This window comes from Plasmodium knowlesi (genome assembly GCF_000006355.2).
Source record: "Plasmodium knowlesi strain H genome assembly, chromosome: 12".
In the NCBI taxonomy this organism is placed as follows: domain Eukaryota; phylum Apicomplexa; class Aconoidasida; order Haemosporida; family Plasmodiidae; genus Plasmodium; species Plasmodium knowlesi.
The window spans coordinates 1100200-1114841 of record NC_011913.2 but is presented as its reverse complement, the minus strand read 5'-3'; the positions used below and the strand labels follow the sequence as shown (position 1 = coordinate 1114841).

At 36.3% G+C, this 14642-nt stretch overlaps 3 protein-coding genes across 3 annotated transcripts; 1 reads left to right on the top strand and 2 right to left on the bottom strand.

The window, feature by feature from the left end:
* Positions 1-4261: 4261 nt before the first annotated feature.
* PKNH_1225000 (V-type H(+)-translocating pyrophosphatase, putative) lies at positions 4262-6415 on the bottom strand (the record flags this gene model as incomplete). Its single annotated transcript, XM_002260267.1, has 1 exon — positions 4262-6415. The coding sequence occupies one exon, from the start codon at positions 6413-6415 to the stop codon at positions 4262-4264; it is 2154 nt and encodes a 717-aa protein (XP_002260303.1).
* A 2711-nt stretch (positions 6416-9126) lies between these two features.
* PKNH_1224900 (conserved protein, unknown function) lies at positions 9127-10389 on the top strand (the record flags this gene model as incomplete). Its single annotated transcript, XM_002260266.1, has 6 exons — positions 9127-9252; positions 9472-9552; positions 9703-9805; positions 9952-10050; positions 10169-10224; positions 10324-10389. The coding sequence occupies 6 exons, from the start codon at positions 9127-9129 to the stop codon at positions 10387-10389; spliced, it is 531 nt and encodes a 176-aa protein (XP_002260302.1).
* A 1162-nt stretch (positions 10390-11551) lies between these two features.
* PKNH_1224800 (signal peptide peptidase, putative) lies at positions 11552-14352 on the bottom strand (the record flags this gene model as incomplete). Its single annotated transcript, XM_002260265.1, has 9 exons — positions 11552-12058; positions 12220-12285; positions 12465-12515; positions 12629-12759; positions 12868-12943; positions 13381-13489; positions 13629-13720; positions 13864-13976; positions 14256-14352. The coding sequence occupies 9 exons, from the start codon at positions 14350-14352 to the stop codon at positions 11552-11554; spliced, it is 1242 nt and encodes a 413-aa protein (XP_002260301.1).
* Positions 14353-14642: the final 290 nt, after the last annotated feature.

The window sequence follows — 14642 nt, the reverse complement described above, 5'->3', positions numbered from 1 at the left end:
TAAGCAAATCAATAGGTAGGTACATGTGCACATGGGCACGTATATGTGTATGCTTAAAAATATGCACCAAGGTATGCAATTGAGAATGTGTAAAGGCGCACTTAACAGATTTGAGAAAAAAAAAAAAAAAAAAAAAAAAAGAAAGAAGAAAGAAAAATTTGAGTGAAATAGAGTCAAATTAAAAGGGCGAGTGAGAAAATTGGGGACAAGGTCATTTCACTCCCTGCGGGGAAAACAAAAATGATATTTACCAGAGAAGCGGCAAGGTATAGTTACGCAAAAAAAAGGCGCTAAGTAGTTGACACATATATACTGACACACTGATAAATGCATGGAATAAAAAAAAAAAACTCAGGGGCGAATCAAATCAGTCTCAAATATACCTCAGCGACAATGCAGCGCAAAATGTGCTACGAGCGCACGCTTCACACATGTATGCACAGTATATGTGTAAGAAGGCGCAGGTTGCTCAAGCGTCGAGCGTCTGATCGTGCAGTGCGCGTTTTGCACCAAATGCGTAAAATTACACAAGCGTGCTCATACACAGAGTGCAAACATGCATATTATAAACAATGCTTACAAATGTACACATGGGGATGTGTACACGCACCTGAGTAAAATACACGTTAAAATTCAGGTGTACCACTTCCCCCTCTCGTTTCGCTTCTTGTTTCGTATAATTATTTCATTCAAAATGGAAAAGCAAATATAAAATCTGTGCGCGTAAGCAAAGGAGGAGTCATATTTTTGCATTTCCCTTTCCTCTCACCTTTTCTGCATTCCTGCATATGAATACCAGTACGAGCTCATGTAAAGTAGTACGTACATACGCACGCACATAAATACAATGTACACTCTCGCAAATGATGCAAAACAAAGTAGCCTTCGTGCAGGCGTACCAGAAGTTTAACTGCCTACGTTATATACAAATATATACATATATAAATATATACATATACATACATATATATAAATATATATATATATAAAGGAATAAATGGAGAAAGTCAAATGATTCACGTTGATACAACTGTGGGAATTGAAAATGCGTGTACACGTACATACATAATATGTTACTTATATACACTAATTTAGCAAACGATTTGAACATATATATATTGGAATTGAAATGACATTGCGATCGAATGCATGACCCTCACATGGGGAAAGTGTAGTAACGACGGGTGCGCAGGCGTTAAACTGGAGGTAAGGGAAAAAATTCAACATATGGCAATACGGAAGGGGGCAATTATTGCCATGCCGCTAAGCTGCAAAGTATATATACAAGCGGGGGAGAGAATGTCAAGCGCGCCGCTGAGAAAAAAAAAAAAAAAATTGGAAACAGCTTCATAAATACACGTGAATGTAATAAAAATGAATGGAATTTTTGGGAGCGTGCGAATATATGCATGAACGGACACGCCTCATAATACATAACACCCACGGCACAATTGTGTATAACAAGGCCTTTTTCCGAGCACTGTGAAAAAATTTACAGTTAAAAATATTGCCTCCATATCCTTCGTTGTTTACTGTCGTATTTTGCGGAAAGCGACATGCTGTGCGCCTTTGCAGGGATGTACATATGAATACATGTGACTTACATCCTGCATACGCTTAAGAAGGATGCTATGCATACTTATCAATAAAATTTGTATAACCCTCAATGTTAATGATTTCACAGCCCGCACACCACTTGGTAATGCCTCAAGGTGAAATGTAAAAAAATAAAATAAATAATGAAATGCGAATTCCCCCAATTGAAACCCCTTTTTTTACTGTGAAGGCGAACGAAGTTTGCGAAAATTAGAAAAAGGTGAAAAATTATGGAAAAGGTCGAAAAATACGTACTTCTGTTTATCGTCCCGTACGCTTACACATACAAATGAGCATATGAAAATGGGAAAATGCTTCTAAATTTCTTTTTCTCCTCCAAATTGTTTTCACATGCATATAAAGACAACAATAAAATGAAGATGGACGGATTTGGCATTTTCCGCGTCAATTTGTGCTGGGATATATATATTAAGACAGAGAAGGACGCATATGTCTGCATGAGGGATTATTTGGTACGAAGTATACCCACCATATCGTTGTCATAATGCTTCTGTATAAGCAGTTCCCATTTCGCTGTCGTTCATTTCAGTGGTCCCTCTATATTCGCCCATAGGTGAACCTATTCTGTTGCACCGTTAACATGTGATGCACTTGAACTTCATCTCGGTGAAAATGGTTTCCATTTCGGATCATTTAGGAGTGACAAAATGGAGAAAGTAGAATTGTATTTGCCTACTTCGTCATTTTAAATACCATAGGGAGCATAACACTGTTTGGTAAAAGAATTCAAAAATGAAATTAAAAAAAAGAAAACATTATGAGGGAATTGCCTCCCATGGAACGTATTAATCATAGGGTGTTAAGTGACACAAACAAGAATCCCCCTTTCTAAAAGCACCCCTAAATGTTTTTTCATAACGCTCATTTTTGGAATCTTTTTCCAGTAGACGCTTCTTCATCACATTCTGCTGGGTGTGCCGAATCGTAAGCACGTCCAGGACGATGTACACAAAAAATTTTACAACCAATCAGGTGTGAAACAGAAAGGAATTTACGGGTCGTGCCCGTTTTTATTACTTTTATCATTTTTTTACATGTGATCCATATGGGGAAGTACCTAAGTGAGGGTTTTGGAAAGAAAGCCCGCACTTTTCCCCCTTTATCTTTGCATCAGGAGGGGGCAAAAAATAAAGCGCCTATAGAATGTTCTGTAACGTTTGTGAATTCATTTACGCTAAACAGGAAGTGGTTAAACATTTTCGAAAATTACATATTTCCCATTTAAGTAAAATGAAAGCGCATAATGTGTACTCCTGTGTGTTTATCATTGTGCGCTTGCCGCATGGAAAATAAAAAAATGGAAAATAATAATCGACCTTTATTTCGCACTATAGTGCTCAGTGAAAATTATTAGATGTTTTGTGTACAGATTCCCCAAAGTTGAGAATATGACAACTTACAAAATTATCCTCAAGAAGTTATTAATTTGATGAGACACAATTTGACAATACATTGGCCCTTCCTTCATTTCATATTTCATGCTCTTTATGCTATTCCTTTTATTTCCCCCTGGAGGTTTTTTTTTTTTCTTACCAGTTTTGTTCCCCCATACATATAAGTTCCTCCCAAAACAGCATTTGGGAAATGTCATACATGAAGGGGGATGAGAACATTGTAGCCTTTTCACCGTCCATACAACTACAACACACACATCAGGTTAAAAAGAGGATTTTATTTTTTTTATTTTGACATAAGGGAAACTACCATAGTCGCGTAGTTTTGTTCTGAGAATAGACATATTATGACATGGAAGAAAAATAAAAACGTGTAGTTCATTTAATATGCATACATATATAAGCGCCCATGGGAAGCGTGAAAAAGCAGGCGCACGCGGAATTAAAAATTGGGCCTATACAGACATATATATTTATATAGACATATATGGACATAGATGTGATATATTTTGTAAAACAAATTTCACAATAAATATTTGAGTGGAATTAAAAATTTGATAAATAAAGAAATACCTATAGATAAAACATTATTATATATGTCGGCGAAGAAAAAAATATATGTACCCTTATACACGACGGGCATACACACATAAAATACATACATATATACATATCTATGTACATATGTATGATGCTAATAATCATTCAGAGCAGACTTGTAGTGCGCTAGTAGTCGTGTACAAGTGTACTCTATTTTCTTTTTTCCCGTGTCGGTTCATGTGGAAAAAAAATGTACAATGCTTCTCGTTCATACATAAAAGTGGGGGTAAATGCACCGGTTGGGAATCAAACGGGTGGGATATTCCACTTAAAATTTAAAGCACTACAACGGATCTGTTACACACGGGCAGAATTACGAAAGTGTAGGCACATGTAGGAAAGACAACCTTCTGCACATCACTGCATCAACATTTAGGTAACCCGCCTTTCTCTATTTTTTCCCTCCAGTCAGATATTCTGCACGTTTGGGACTTCCAACAAGGTTGGAGAATTCACTTAAAAGCTATAATACATGGGTGACTGTGGGTGGCTTTTTTTTTTTTTTTTTTTTCCATGTTCCTTTTTATCACTTCACAATTCTCTGATGCATGGATCAAAATGACAGTAGGATGATCTTCACCACTATGCCATAAGGCTAACGTGCAAATCGGTCAGTGTGCCAATGGGAAGGGTATTTCCCAGACGCGACATTATAACCAGATGGGACCTCCCCTTCTGGAAGTGAAGTTATTGGCAATGACACCGGCGAAAACGAGCGAAGTGATAGCTGACAATTTAATTAAAATGTTTAGCGATGGTCCTGAGGTGTCCTTTAAAGGATCTCCAACTGTGTCTCCAATGACTGAGTTCTTGTGCGCACTGGATCCTTTGCAATGTTCTGTTCCAAGAGCACCGGATTCGATGTACTTCTTTGCATTATCCCAAGCACCTCCAGAATTTGTAGACGAAAAGGCTAGCTGAATACCGGATAAAATAATACCCACTAACAATCCAGCAGTGGCATATTTTCCCATGAGACCACCAATGATTAGGGGTGAAAAAACGGAAATCAAACCTGGAACAATCATTTGTCGTAAGGAAGCATCAGTTGATATTTTGATACATTTGTCATAATCAGGTTTCTGTTTATCGGCTAAAATTAAAGGAAATTGGGCTAGGCATTCATTCAAGACACTGTTCGCAGCTATAGCAACAGATTTCATCGTTAAAGCAGAGAATAAATATGGCAACATGGCTCCAATGAGTAATCCTATAATGACCCATGGGTTTAGGATATTCACATGGCGTAAGTTGGCACTACTTGCATAAGCTCCAAACAATGCAAAAGCGACTAAGGCAGCGGATCCAATGGCGAAACCTTTACCAATAGCTGCTGTCGTATTTCCTGCTGCGTCAAGGATATCAGTTCTTGCTCTAACTTCTGATGGGAGACCAGCCATTTCCGCAATACCACCAGCATTATCTGATATGGGTCCATAAGCATCAATTGTTAGACAAATACACAGAGTACTTAACATTCCTACGGCTGCTAAGGCTATACCGTATGTGTCACATAAACCGTAGGAAATACCTAGGGTAGCACTTAAGCAAATTATTGGAATGAAGGTACTTTTATATCCTAAAGATAACCCATATATAATACCCGTGGCTGCTGACACCTTCTGTGTGTTCGCTATTTCTTGAACTGGGCTAAACGAGTAGGAGGTGTAAAATTCGGTTGTAAATCCAATTATGAGCCCTGACCATAAACCAACCAACGCTGGAACGATGATTTTCCATCTTTGGATTTCTTTCAATACATTGTACTTAACCGAAAGGGGGAAGGAAAAGTAACCAATTACAACTATAGCTATGGACTGCAATATGGTCGATACGAATAGTAAATACTTTAGGGTTTTTTCTACGTCTTTCTTTTCGGTTACCTTAACTGACTTTGTGACAATGAAAAAGGTTATCATACTGACTATGATACTGGCACTGCAAAATGTCAATGGGTACATGATACAATGATTTATGTTAGCGCCCGTGCCTTCCTTTATACTTAATACAGATGATCCTATAACCAGAGCTGCACATAAACTTTCAGCTAGAGACCCAAATAAATCGGCACCCATGCCTGCCATATCTCCAACATTATCTCCTACGTTATCTGCTATACAGGCTGGATTCCTTATATCATCTTCTGGAATACCATATTCATTTTTTCCTGACAAGTCGGCACCGACGTCAGCTGCTTTGGTGTATATACCTCCTCCTACTCTTGAAAATAATGCTATAGAAGAACCTCCCAAACCAAATCCAGCAATTACCTTGTACACGCTGGATTCTAATATTGCGCCTTTAAAGAAGAAGGTCTTATATACATATATAAGCAATCCTAAGGCTATAATGCTAAATGACACTAGGGAAAATCCCATAACGGTACCTGCATTGAGGGTCACTTTAAATCCCTTATCCAAACTTTTCCATGTCTCATTTGTCGTTCTTACATTGGCATATACTGCTATTTTCATTCCTATGTAACCACACAAGATGGAGGTTAAGCAACCCAACACGAAACTAATGGCTGTGAAGTAACTAACAAAGAGAGCCAACAGAACGGAAAATACAATAATGAACACTGTTAAATATTGGTATTCTTTTGTTAAGAATGCGTTGGCTCCTTCTGCGATGTAGAATGCTATTTCCTTCATCTTATCTACCTGAACTAATCCATCTTCCATCTTATCTACTTTATCTTCGGGCCCGTTTATTTTGATCCTGCTTACCCATAGGCACTCTATTATTGAGAAAATCAACCCCAACAGGGGTGGGATAAACAGAAGGACGTAGCACAGATACATCTGCACAGGGAGAGGGTGAGAAAAAAAAAAAGGGGAGGGGGTTGGTTAGGGAGAATATCGGAAGCGGTGCTTACAGGAGTGCGCTACAGGTGGCGGATTGCAGCTCTCGGTCAGCCAATTGCGCCTTGCTTCTGTACACTGGTTACACAAACGCATGTAACGTTGGACATGCGTAGTGCGACGCAAAAAAAAAAAAAAAAAAAAAAAGAGAGAGAGCTATGCCACAACGGCACTACGGAAATACGTAGTAGCCTTATTCACTGGACACCAAAATAGATAAAAGAAAAAACTGTTCCATATGAAGGTGCAAATTACATGGGCGCTTTTTTTTTTTTTTTTTTTTCAGAAAATGACACACTGGGCGGGTGTATATATTGCACTGTTCGAATAATGAAACGGAATAAAGAAATATGTACTCTAATTTTCATACATCTAAAAAAAGGACACAAAAACAGAATTTTCCCCGAATGGGGAGGCATAGAAGGCTCTTTTGCACTGTTCAACTTATTATTAATTTTTTTTTTTATTCCTCATATTAGTAGACTTCAAAATAAAAAAGAAACACATTTTCGTATATGCTAACTATATGTCATTTATGTAATTTTTTTCTATTTTTTTGTAGAGGAGTAAATATTTACGCAGCGTGAAAATATACTTTGACGGTAAAAAATAGTTACAAGATATTGTAAAAATAGGTAAACTTTTGTGCCATGTGATTTAATGTATATATAGTACATTCACTCATTTGTTCACGATTCCTCTAATACATTCCATTAGCACATTTTCGCTAAAAACTCTCTTTGATTCGCTGTTTGCGAAAATCTTTCCTTACCTTGGAAACAGCAAATTTCAGTGGTATTGCTTAAATAAGCATATTTTTATTTGTTCTTTAAAGCCGGAGAAAAAATAACAAAAATTATGTGAAACTTTACTCCTTTCAGCCAAAATGTACATAATTTTTATATAATTAAAAATTGCAACCTGAAAGAGTTAACATGTTTTCCCTTGTTATAAGTTTTTTTTTTTTTATATGCATTTTATTTTATTGCTTATATTTAAAAAAAAATATATATGCTAAATGGAAAAGCACGAGGGTGTATTAATTTATACAAAACAAATTCGTTCATTGTTATCAATACAAATTCTCATACATCATCCCCCTGCGATGCAGTCCCTGCGCATTTAGCACTTTGGGGCTTAATGCGTTTACGTTTTTTCCTAATGTTCGTCATTATGGGTTATATACACCTTCATGTGCTATATATAACACTCCCGTTTGGCAAAACCGTCATTCTATTTCTTTTTTTTTTTTTTCTTTAACTCATTTAGAGAAAAAGAAAGGAGAATTTTTTTTAATGGAATGCTCTAACATGGCAGGAGCAGTTAAAAGGGTGTCAGTTTAAATCAGTAAACGAGCAAAGGTGCATATATATTTTTGGATATTGTATATGTATAGGTGCATATTATAACTGTGCAGTGCATACCATATGCTCATTCTGATAAGTGTATAATAAACGTATAATATCATGGTACCGATCGGTACATATCACGCGCATTACATATACACCCTCGTCACACTGGAAAAAATAACGTTTTGTGGGAAGGTTAAAAAGAAGTTGAATAATAGGAGGTAATAAATTACCCCTCTTTTTTTTTTTTTTTTTTTTCGTAATTCTAATAACGGTAAATTTTATTATTGTGCTATTTTTTTTTCTCTCTTTTGTATAATTTTAGGGGTAATGCTCCTTTTATTTCCTTCCATCTAAAAGTGATTTAACGCTACATAAGGCGGTAAAGCACCCCCTGATTTTTTAGGGTTTATAAAAAGCATAGCACACTTAAAGGGAGCATGCCCTTCACCAAAATGAAGGGTTTTTTTCAGAGGCGTCAAAAAGGTTAACAATATGTTTTTAAGTATGCTCGTATGAGTATTAATACACATAACCTTAGATCAACTTAAGGAGGAAGCGAATCATCATTAGCAGGCCAATACACCACAATAAAAAAAATACCATGCGGGCGAAAAAGGTAAAGCGGGGATAATGGGGTACGCATGTAGAAAATACCACTCGTTTTACAGATCGCTTCCCCTGAATTATTAACGGAATAAATAATATTAAATAAGCATACCTTTCCGTAGTGCCCTTCAATTAATAACCAGGCAATGAGAAAAACATATATACACTCCCAAGCCCTTACATTGTGAAGAAGTTAAGCACGCAGCTATAATTGTTTTACCTTTTGCTTGGTGGCAAAAAAAAAAAAAAAAAAAAAGAAAAATATGTAAAACTAAGCAACTGAAAATTGCCGTTCACTGTTTTTTACGCAAATATGCACATGTACATTCCAGGTAGCAAACTGCGCACAACTTACTATGAAGGAAAAAAATAAAGTAGAATAAAAAAAGTAAAATTAAATAAAGTGAAATAAGATAAACAATAATTGTAGGACTCCGTTTTAAATTGCGCAAAGTAATCATCCCGCATAGCTTAGGGAAAATTCGAACTGCTATATAAACACATTGCATTCCATTCGGTTGACTGTAAAAAAAAAGAACAATTGTTTAGGCGAACAATGGCACACATAGAGAAGTAGGCTGGGTCCATCCGCGTTTCCATGATGTACTTGCCAACATTTTTTTTTTTTAATATAGCGCGCAAAATAAATTGCAACTTCGCGAGGAAGGATAACAATTTCGTAATATATGCCACATGCTGTGTGCTAATTTTATGTATCGACTCTGCATATCATTTATACTTTTTTTAATTATTCCAAATGGAAGGATAAAGTGTTTCACCTTGAAAAAAATCTCCCCACTTTGTACGAAAACCCGCTATGTAAGAAAATTAATGCAGCATTTATGAACACGTTAGTTTGGTGTAAAAGTTGCCCTTCTTTTTTTTCATTCTGATATGTATGCAAAATTAGGGGTTCATTTTGTTTACCCTAAAATGTGAGAGTTCACTGATTTAGCCCGTCTGCGCAAGTACATGCTCGCATAACGCACACACAGACACATTTATTTATACACATGTGCCCACATTGCATGTACGCAGTTGCAAGCACATCACAAGAATATGAAATTTTTGCTAAACAACCTTCTGAGAAAAATGCCGAAAAGTGTAGTCAAAGAAACGGTTAAGATGAGAAAAAAGTGGACAAAACTGAGCAAGCGCTTTTGCACAACCACGCATAGTGGAAACTCTCCTTAAAAAGATTTCTTTCCTTATTTTTTGTTTTTTCCTCTTCGAATATGTTATGTGCCCCTTTTTCTTCTGACTGTTCAGGCAAAAAATATAACTGAAAATCTTCCCAGTTATATAAAAAAAAAGGATGAAAATTTTTTAATAAATCTGCGTGTTAAGCCTAATGCAAAGAATACGTCAATATGTAATTATTACGCAAAACAATGCTGTCGTAGGCAGAGTGCGCGTTCAGCTCCAAATTGTGATTACTCAGCTGTATTTTATGGGTGATCCCTTAAGCATATACCTAAGTTTCACGCCGGTTTGTTTCTTTTCCGTGTTCCACTCCAGATTTTAACTCAGATAGAGAAGTTCTGAATATTAATATACAAGAACAACCCATAAACAACCAGTCCAATATTGCCATCATAGGTTATTTCTCCGATATCCGTAAGTGCACAATTGCGACTGCTTAGCATTTTGCGAAAAGCGCACAGGATGTTACGTTCCTACACTGTTAAGCGGTTTTAACATTTTTTTTTCCCCCCCCTTCGACGCACACTCTCAGTGGATTTGAAAAAGAGAGACATATCCATCGTTTCCGGCCTGAAATCAAGGGACAAGGTAAAAAGCGAAATGGCGTGAACAAACACCAAGTAGATTTCGCTGTCTTTACATTTACTGTTCCACTTATGCACCTAAAAAACTCCCTTAATTTCGTAGGTTTTAATGGTTTCAAATATCTCCCTGGATGACTTAAATAGCAAAATTGCCGAAAATGTTGAGTGACATTCGAAATCTTTTTTTTTTTTTTTTTTTTTAACAACCGTGGAGTAAAATATCCCCAAAAATGACATGTCGCAATTAGATTATGATACTATTGTTTTGTTTTTTTATTTATTCTTTTTTCCCTTCTTTCTTTTTTTGTGCCTTTAAAATTTGACTCCTGTACTCACGTTTTCTTTTTTTTTTTGCACAAACCTTTGGGCATATATGTTCAATTGTGTGCAACAAATTTGTAACAACCAGACGAAGGGCAAACATATTCCAACGTGTAGAAGCCAAATAACTCCAACTGAAAAAAAAATGCCCTCTTCTAAAAGTCATATAATTTAATTGACAAAAAAAAAAAAAAAAAAAAAAAAAAAATAGCTAGTTCCACCTTTTTGCATATGTTTATGTCATTTCAAAAGGATTAAGCATACTCCGCGTAAATGAAATTACACCGAGAACGCATAGGTAGGACTCTGCTGGAAAAGCAACAACCCCTGATTTTCCTTTGAACAAATTGGATGTGCCAAATCCCTATACAATTAAATACGAACTACAAAGACAGCGTCAAACAAACGTTGCAACTTTATATGCATTGAATAGTGCACATATTAAAATGCGTATTACTTTTTTTTTTTTTTTCATAAATAATTCTATAACTCTAAAAAAATATCAAAAAAAAAAAAAAAAAAAAAAAAAAAAAAGCATAAGTGTACCATAAACACATGGTAAAACTTTTCATGTGAGGGTCTTAAAAAAAAAAAAAAAAAAACATTATTATCATCATTTTTTTATGTAATCTGCAAGAAGTTTCCCCAAATGGACACAACACACACGTTATGCCTAACACGTGTAAAATTCGTAACATGTGTAATACTTGTCCGCTCGAACTCCGCGCTGGTTCAATTTTACACTTTTCGCCGAGTTCGTCCATGAGTGAATTTTTTTTTTTTTTTTTTTTTCTACGTTATGCTATCCTTCAGATGTGGCCCTACTCATTATGTAATAGGAGCCTCATAACTACAGAGCGCAAATGTATAAACTACATGCAGGTGCAAACGCACATGCAGATATTCACAAAAATAAATACATATACATGCACACAAAAATGTATGAACATAAGCAGGGAGATACTTACACACAAAGAAACGGATTAAGAAATGACCAAACTGGAGTAGACCTACTTATTCGTAATTCTTTTCTTCGCGTTAGATATGATGGACTCTTGGCTCTTGAACATTTCATCCTTATCAGCGACTTTCTTCTTCCCATCATCGGAAGCAGAACTCTTATCCGTAATTTCCTGGTACTTTACCATCATTTTAAATTCCCCTTTGAATAGGGAGCAACCTACTATTGCCAATATGCAGGCAGGCACGAGGTACAACAAAGCAGGTTGTGCATGCTCGAAATAAAAGAGCATACAATATGTTACTACCAATCCTAATTGGTAGAAAACCGTAATGGTATAGAAATAATATTTCTTAAAGGACTCATGAATTGATATGTCGTTAAACATTTTTTTGAAATTCCCTTTGTGTATTTTATTTCTGTGTAGGTAATAGTCAAAACGTAGACACAGTGATATTACAATACCGGGGATGATGATATCCCCTAAACCTAGCATGCTGTAATGTACTGGGTCTGTCGATACTGGAAAAAGGAGTTTTACTGGTGCTTCGAATGACTACGGGGGAGGGGAGGTAAATCATACAAGGTAAAGAGATGGACAAAAAAAAATGGCATCTGTGGTCAAGTCCATTGTACCCCTTGGTGCATTCACACGGTTACAAGGTGTAATCCATCAGTTAGTCTAGAACAAATGGCATGTTCATTTTTCTTTCTCACCTTCGCAACGGTCACCATAACGTCGTTTCCAAAGACCCAAAATATGTCATACACGAAAAGTCCAGACTATTCAGAAGGGAACGCAGAAGTGAAGGGGAAAAAAGGAACATAATCAAGTGTATGAAAATGTTGGTGGGTATGTATATATTAATATGGATAATTCTCCCCCCACGGACGCACGTATCGCGATAACAACATGGGGCATTTGCATAAAGGAGGAGTCTCTTATATTTCTTCAAACTTACAAGTAGGAGGAACCCAATTAAAAAGTTGCTCAGGATGACTAGCGATATGGCCTTTAAAATGAAAAAAAAAAAAATAATAAATAAATAAATATTCGTCTCCATGTGCACCACAAAATGGTAAATCCTTCAACAACAAGGTTATTTTCAGAAGAGGAATATCTTACTTGGAAACAAAAGGACACGGCTAACACATTGTGGGTGATAAAGTCTTTATAAAAAATCCATCGCCCACCGATGAAGAAGCACACCAGGAAGCTGATTATTTCTCCCTTGTTTGTGTTGAAAACGACGGGCTCTGAAAGGGAAAAAAAGGGTGATGAATAATAATTTGTGAATGTTTAATTTTTTTTTTTTATATATAGGGAAAATAACAGGTGTAATTTTTTGTTTCTTCAGAAATTACCCTTCGAAATGAATCCGGGCAATTTAAACGTCTTAACATATTCGTCCTTTTTGAAAAATTTAGGAAAAGCAGGTTCCTAAGAAGGGGAAGGGTGTCACCCACCAGGGGATGTTTTAACTGTACAGTAATATTACGCATAAATATGCCCTTAAAATGTGTCTCTACCAAATGGCGCATTTTCCCATCCGCACATAACTCTTTTGCTCGGGGCATGTAATCTCTCATTTGGGGTATGTTCACCGATTTGCAAAGCACTTAAAAAGAAAAAATTTGCACCCCCCAAAATGAAATTGAATGAAATTGAATGAAATGAAATAATTTCCCCCATCAGCGTTGCCATATTGTGCACACCATTTGGTGTAACTCGACTCATCTTCTTTTTCCCTCCTATGTTTTATTGTCCGTCTTCGGTACTTTAGATCCATTCGAAGAGCAACAAAGGATAAATATCCCATGTAGCGTAAACAAATTTTCATAGGAGTCTCATTTACATGTGAATAAAATTGTCCTTACCAAAATGTTAGCACAAGCCCCTTGTAGAGAGAAAATTCCTGCTAGGGTTAGGTAAACCGTCAGAAGCATATTCACATAGTATGGGTCTAAAAACTTGTACGCAAAATACCTGAATGGGAGACAGGGCGAATGAAAATGAGGCATATTTACATTCACCGCATTTTTTGTATTATCACTTTGTTCGTTGTAGAACTCCCCTTGGCATTCTTATGCCTGACACCGTGTCGTTTTTTTTCTTCATTCATTACAGCGTCAACAAGGCTCCAGAGCCGATAATGGGGAACATAATTGCATCGTAGGCTGTAATATTATCGGCCTTCTTATTTTTATCTTCAACTTGCTGTAGTGGGATGTAATAAAGGGGCATTAAACAGTGATGAGTGCATCACATGTGAACTAAGCTTCACTTATAAAATGAGATCAATGGTTTGTGTCTTTCTCGTTTGTTTCTAAAAATATACACTCCTTCACTATATGGCGTACCTCTAATTGCTTCAAACTATCATGGCTCCCGATATATATCGTTATAAATGTGTACAGAAACATTTGAACCATCAAAGGAATCACAAAAAACTTCGAGAGCACGATGGTCAGCACTGTCCAGGGTGAGGAGGAAAAAAAAAAAAAGAAATGTCCAAGTGGGGAATTCACTAATATGTGCAACATAAATTCAGATAAGGCATGCAGCCAAATTTCTCTCTGCATAGGGAAATCTGCCTTGTCCTATTTGCACATACTAATTTGTGAACTTCTCAAATGCACACCTTTTAGTACACACGTTACAAACATAGCATGATGAACTTTCGAGCTCATATAGCATCAGCGAAAATGTTCATACTATATTGCATTTTCTAAAAGTTTTTTTCCTGACTTACGTATTATAACATAGCTCGAATAATAAAATATGGAATATCCCATACTGTCGCTCTTCATTTTTTTATTATTTTTACTAATCAGCTTTAGTAAATTCATGTAGCCCAACGATGTTTTATATTTTCACAAAAAAAAAATTAGGTTTTAGTTTATTATTAGCCCTTTTGCCAAGGCTGCGAGGTTTGATTAACTTTTTGTATTTCTGCGTTTTGGCCACTTTGCCTTTTGCGGCTTGTTCGTATTCGTACTTTCGCACTTTAGTATTATCGCTTTTTTACGTGAGTTCGTCCGTTCGTCTGTTGGTCGTATGTTCGCTTGTCGTTCTTTCTCTTGTCATTCGTTCGCTTGTTATCCTTTAGCTTATCGTTACTTCGTTGTCATTCGTTTTT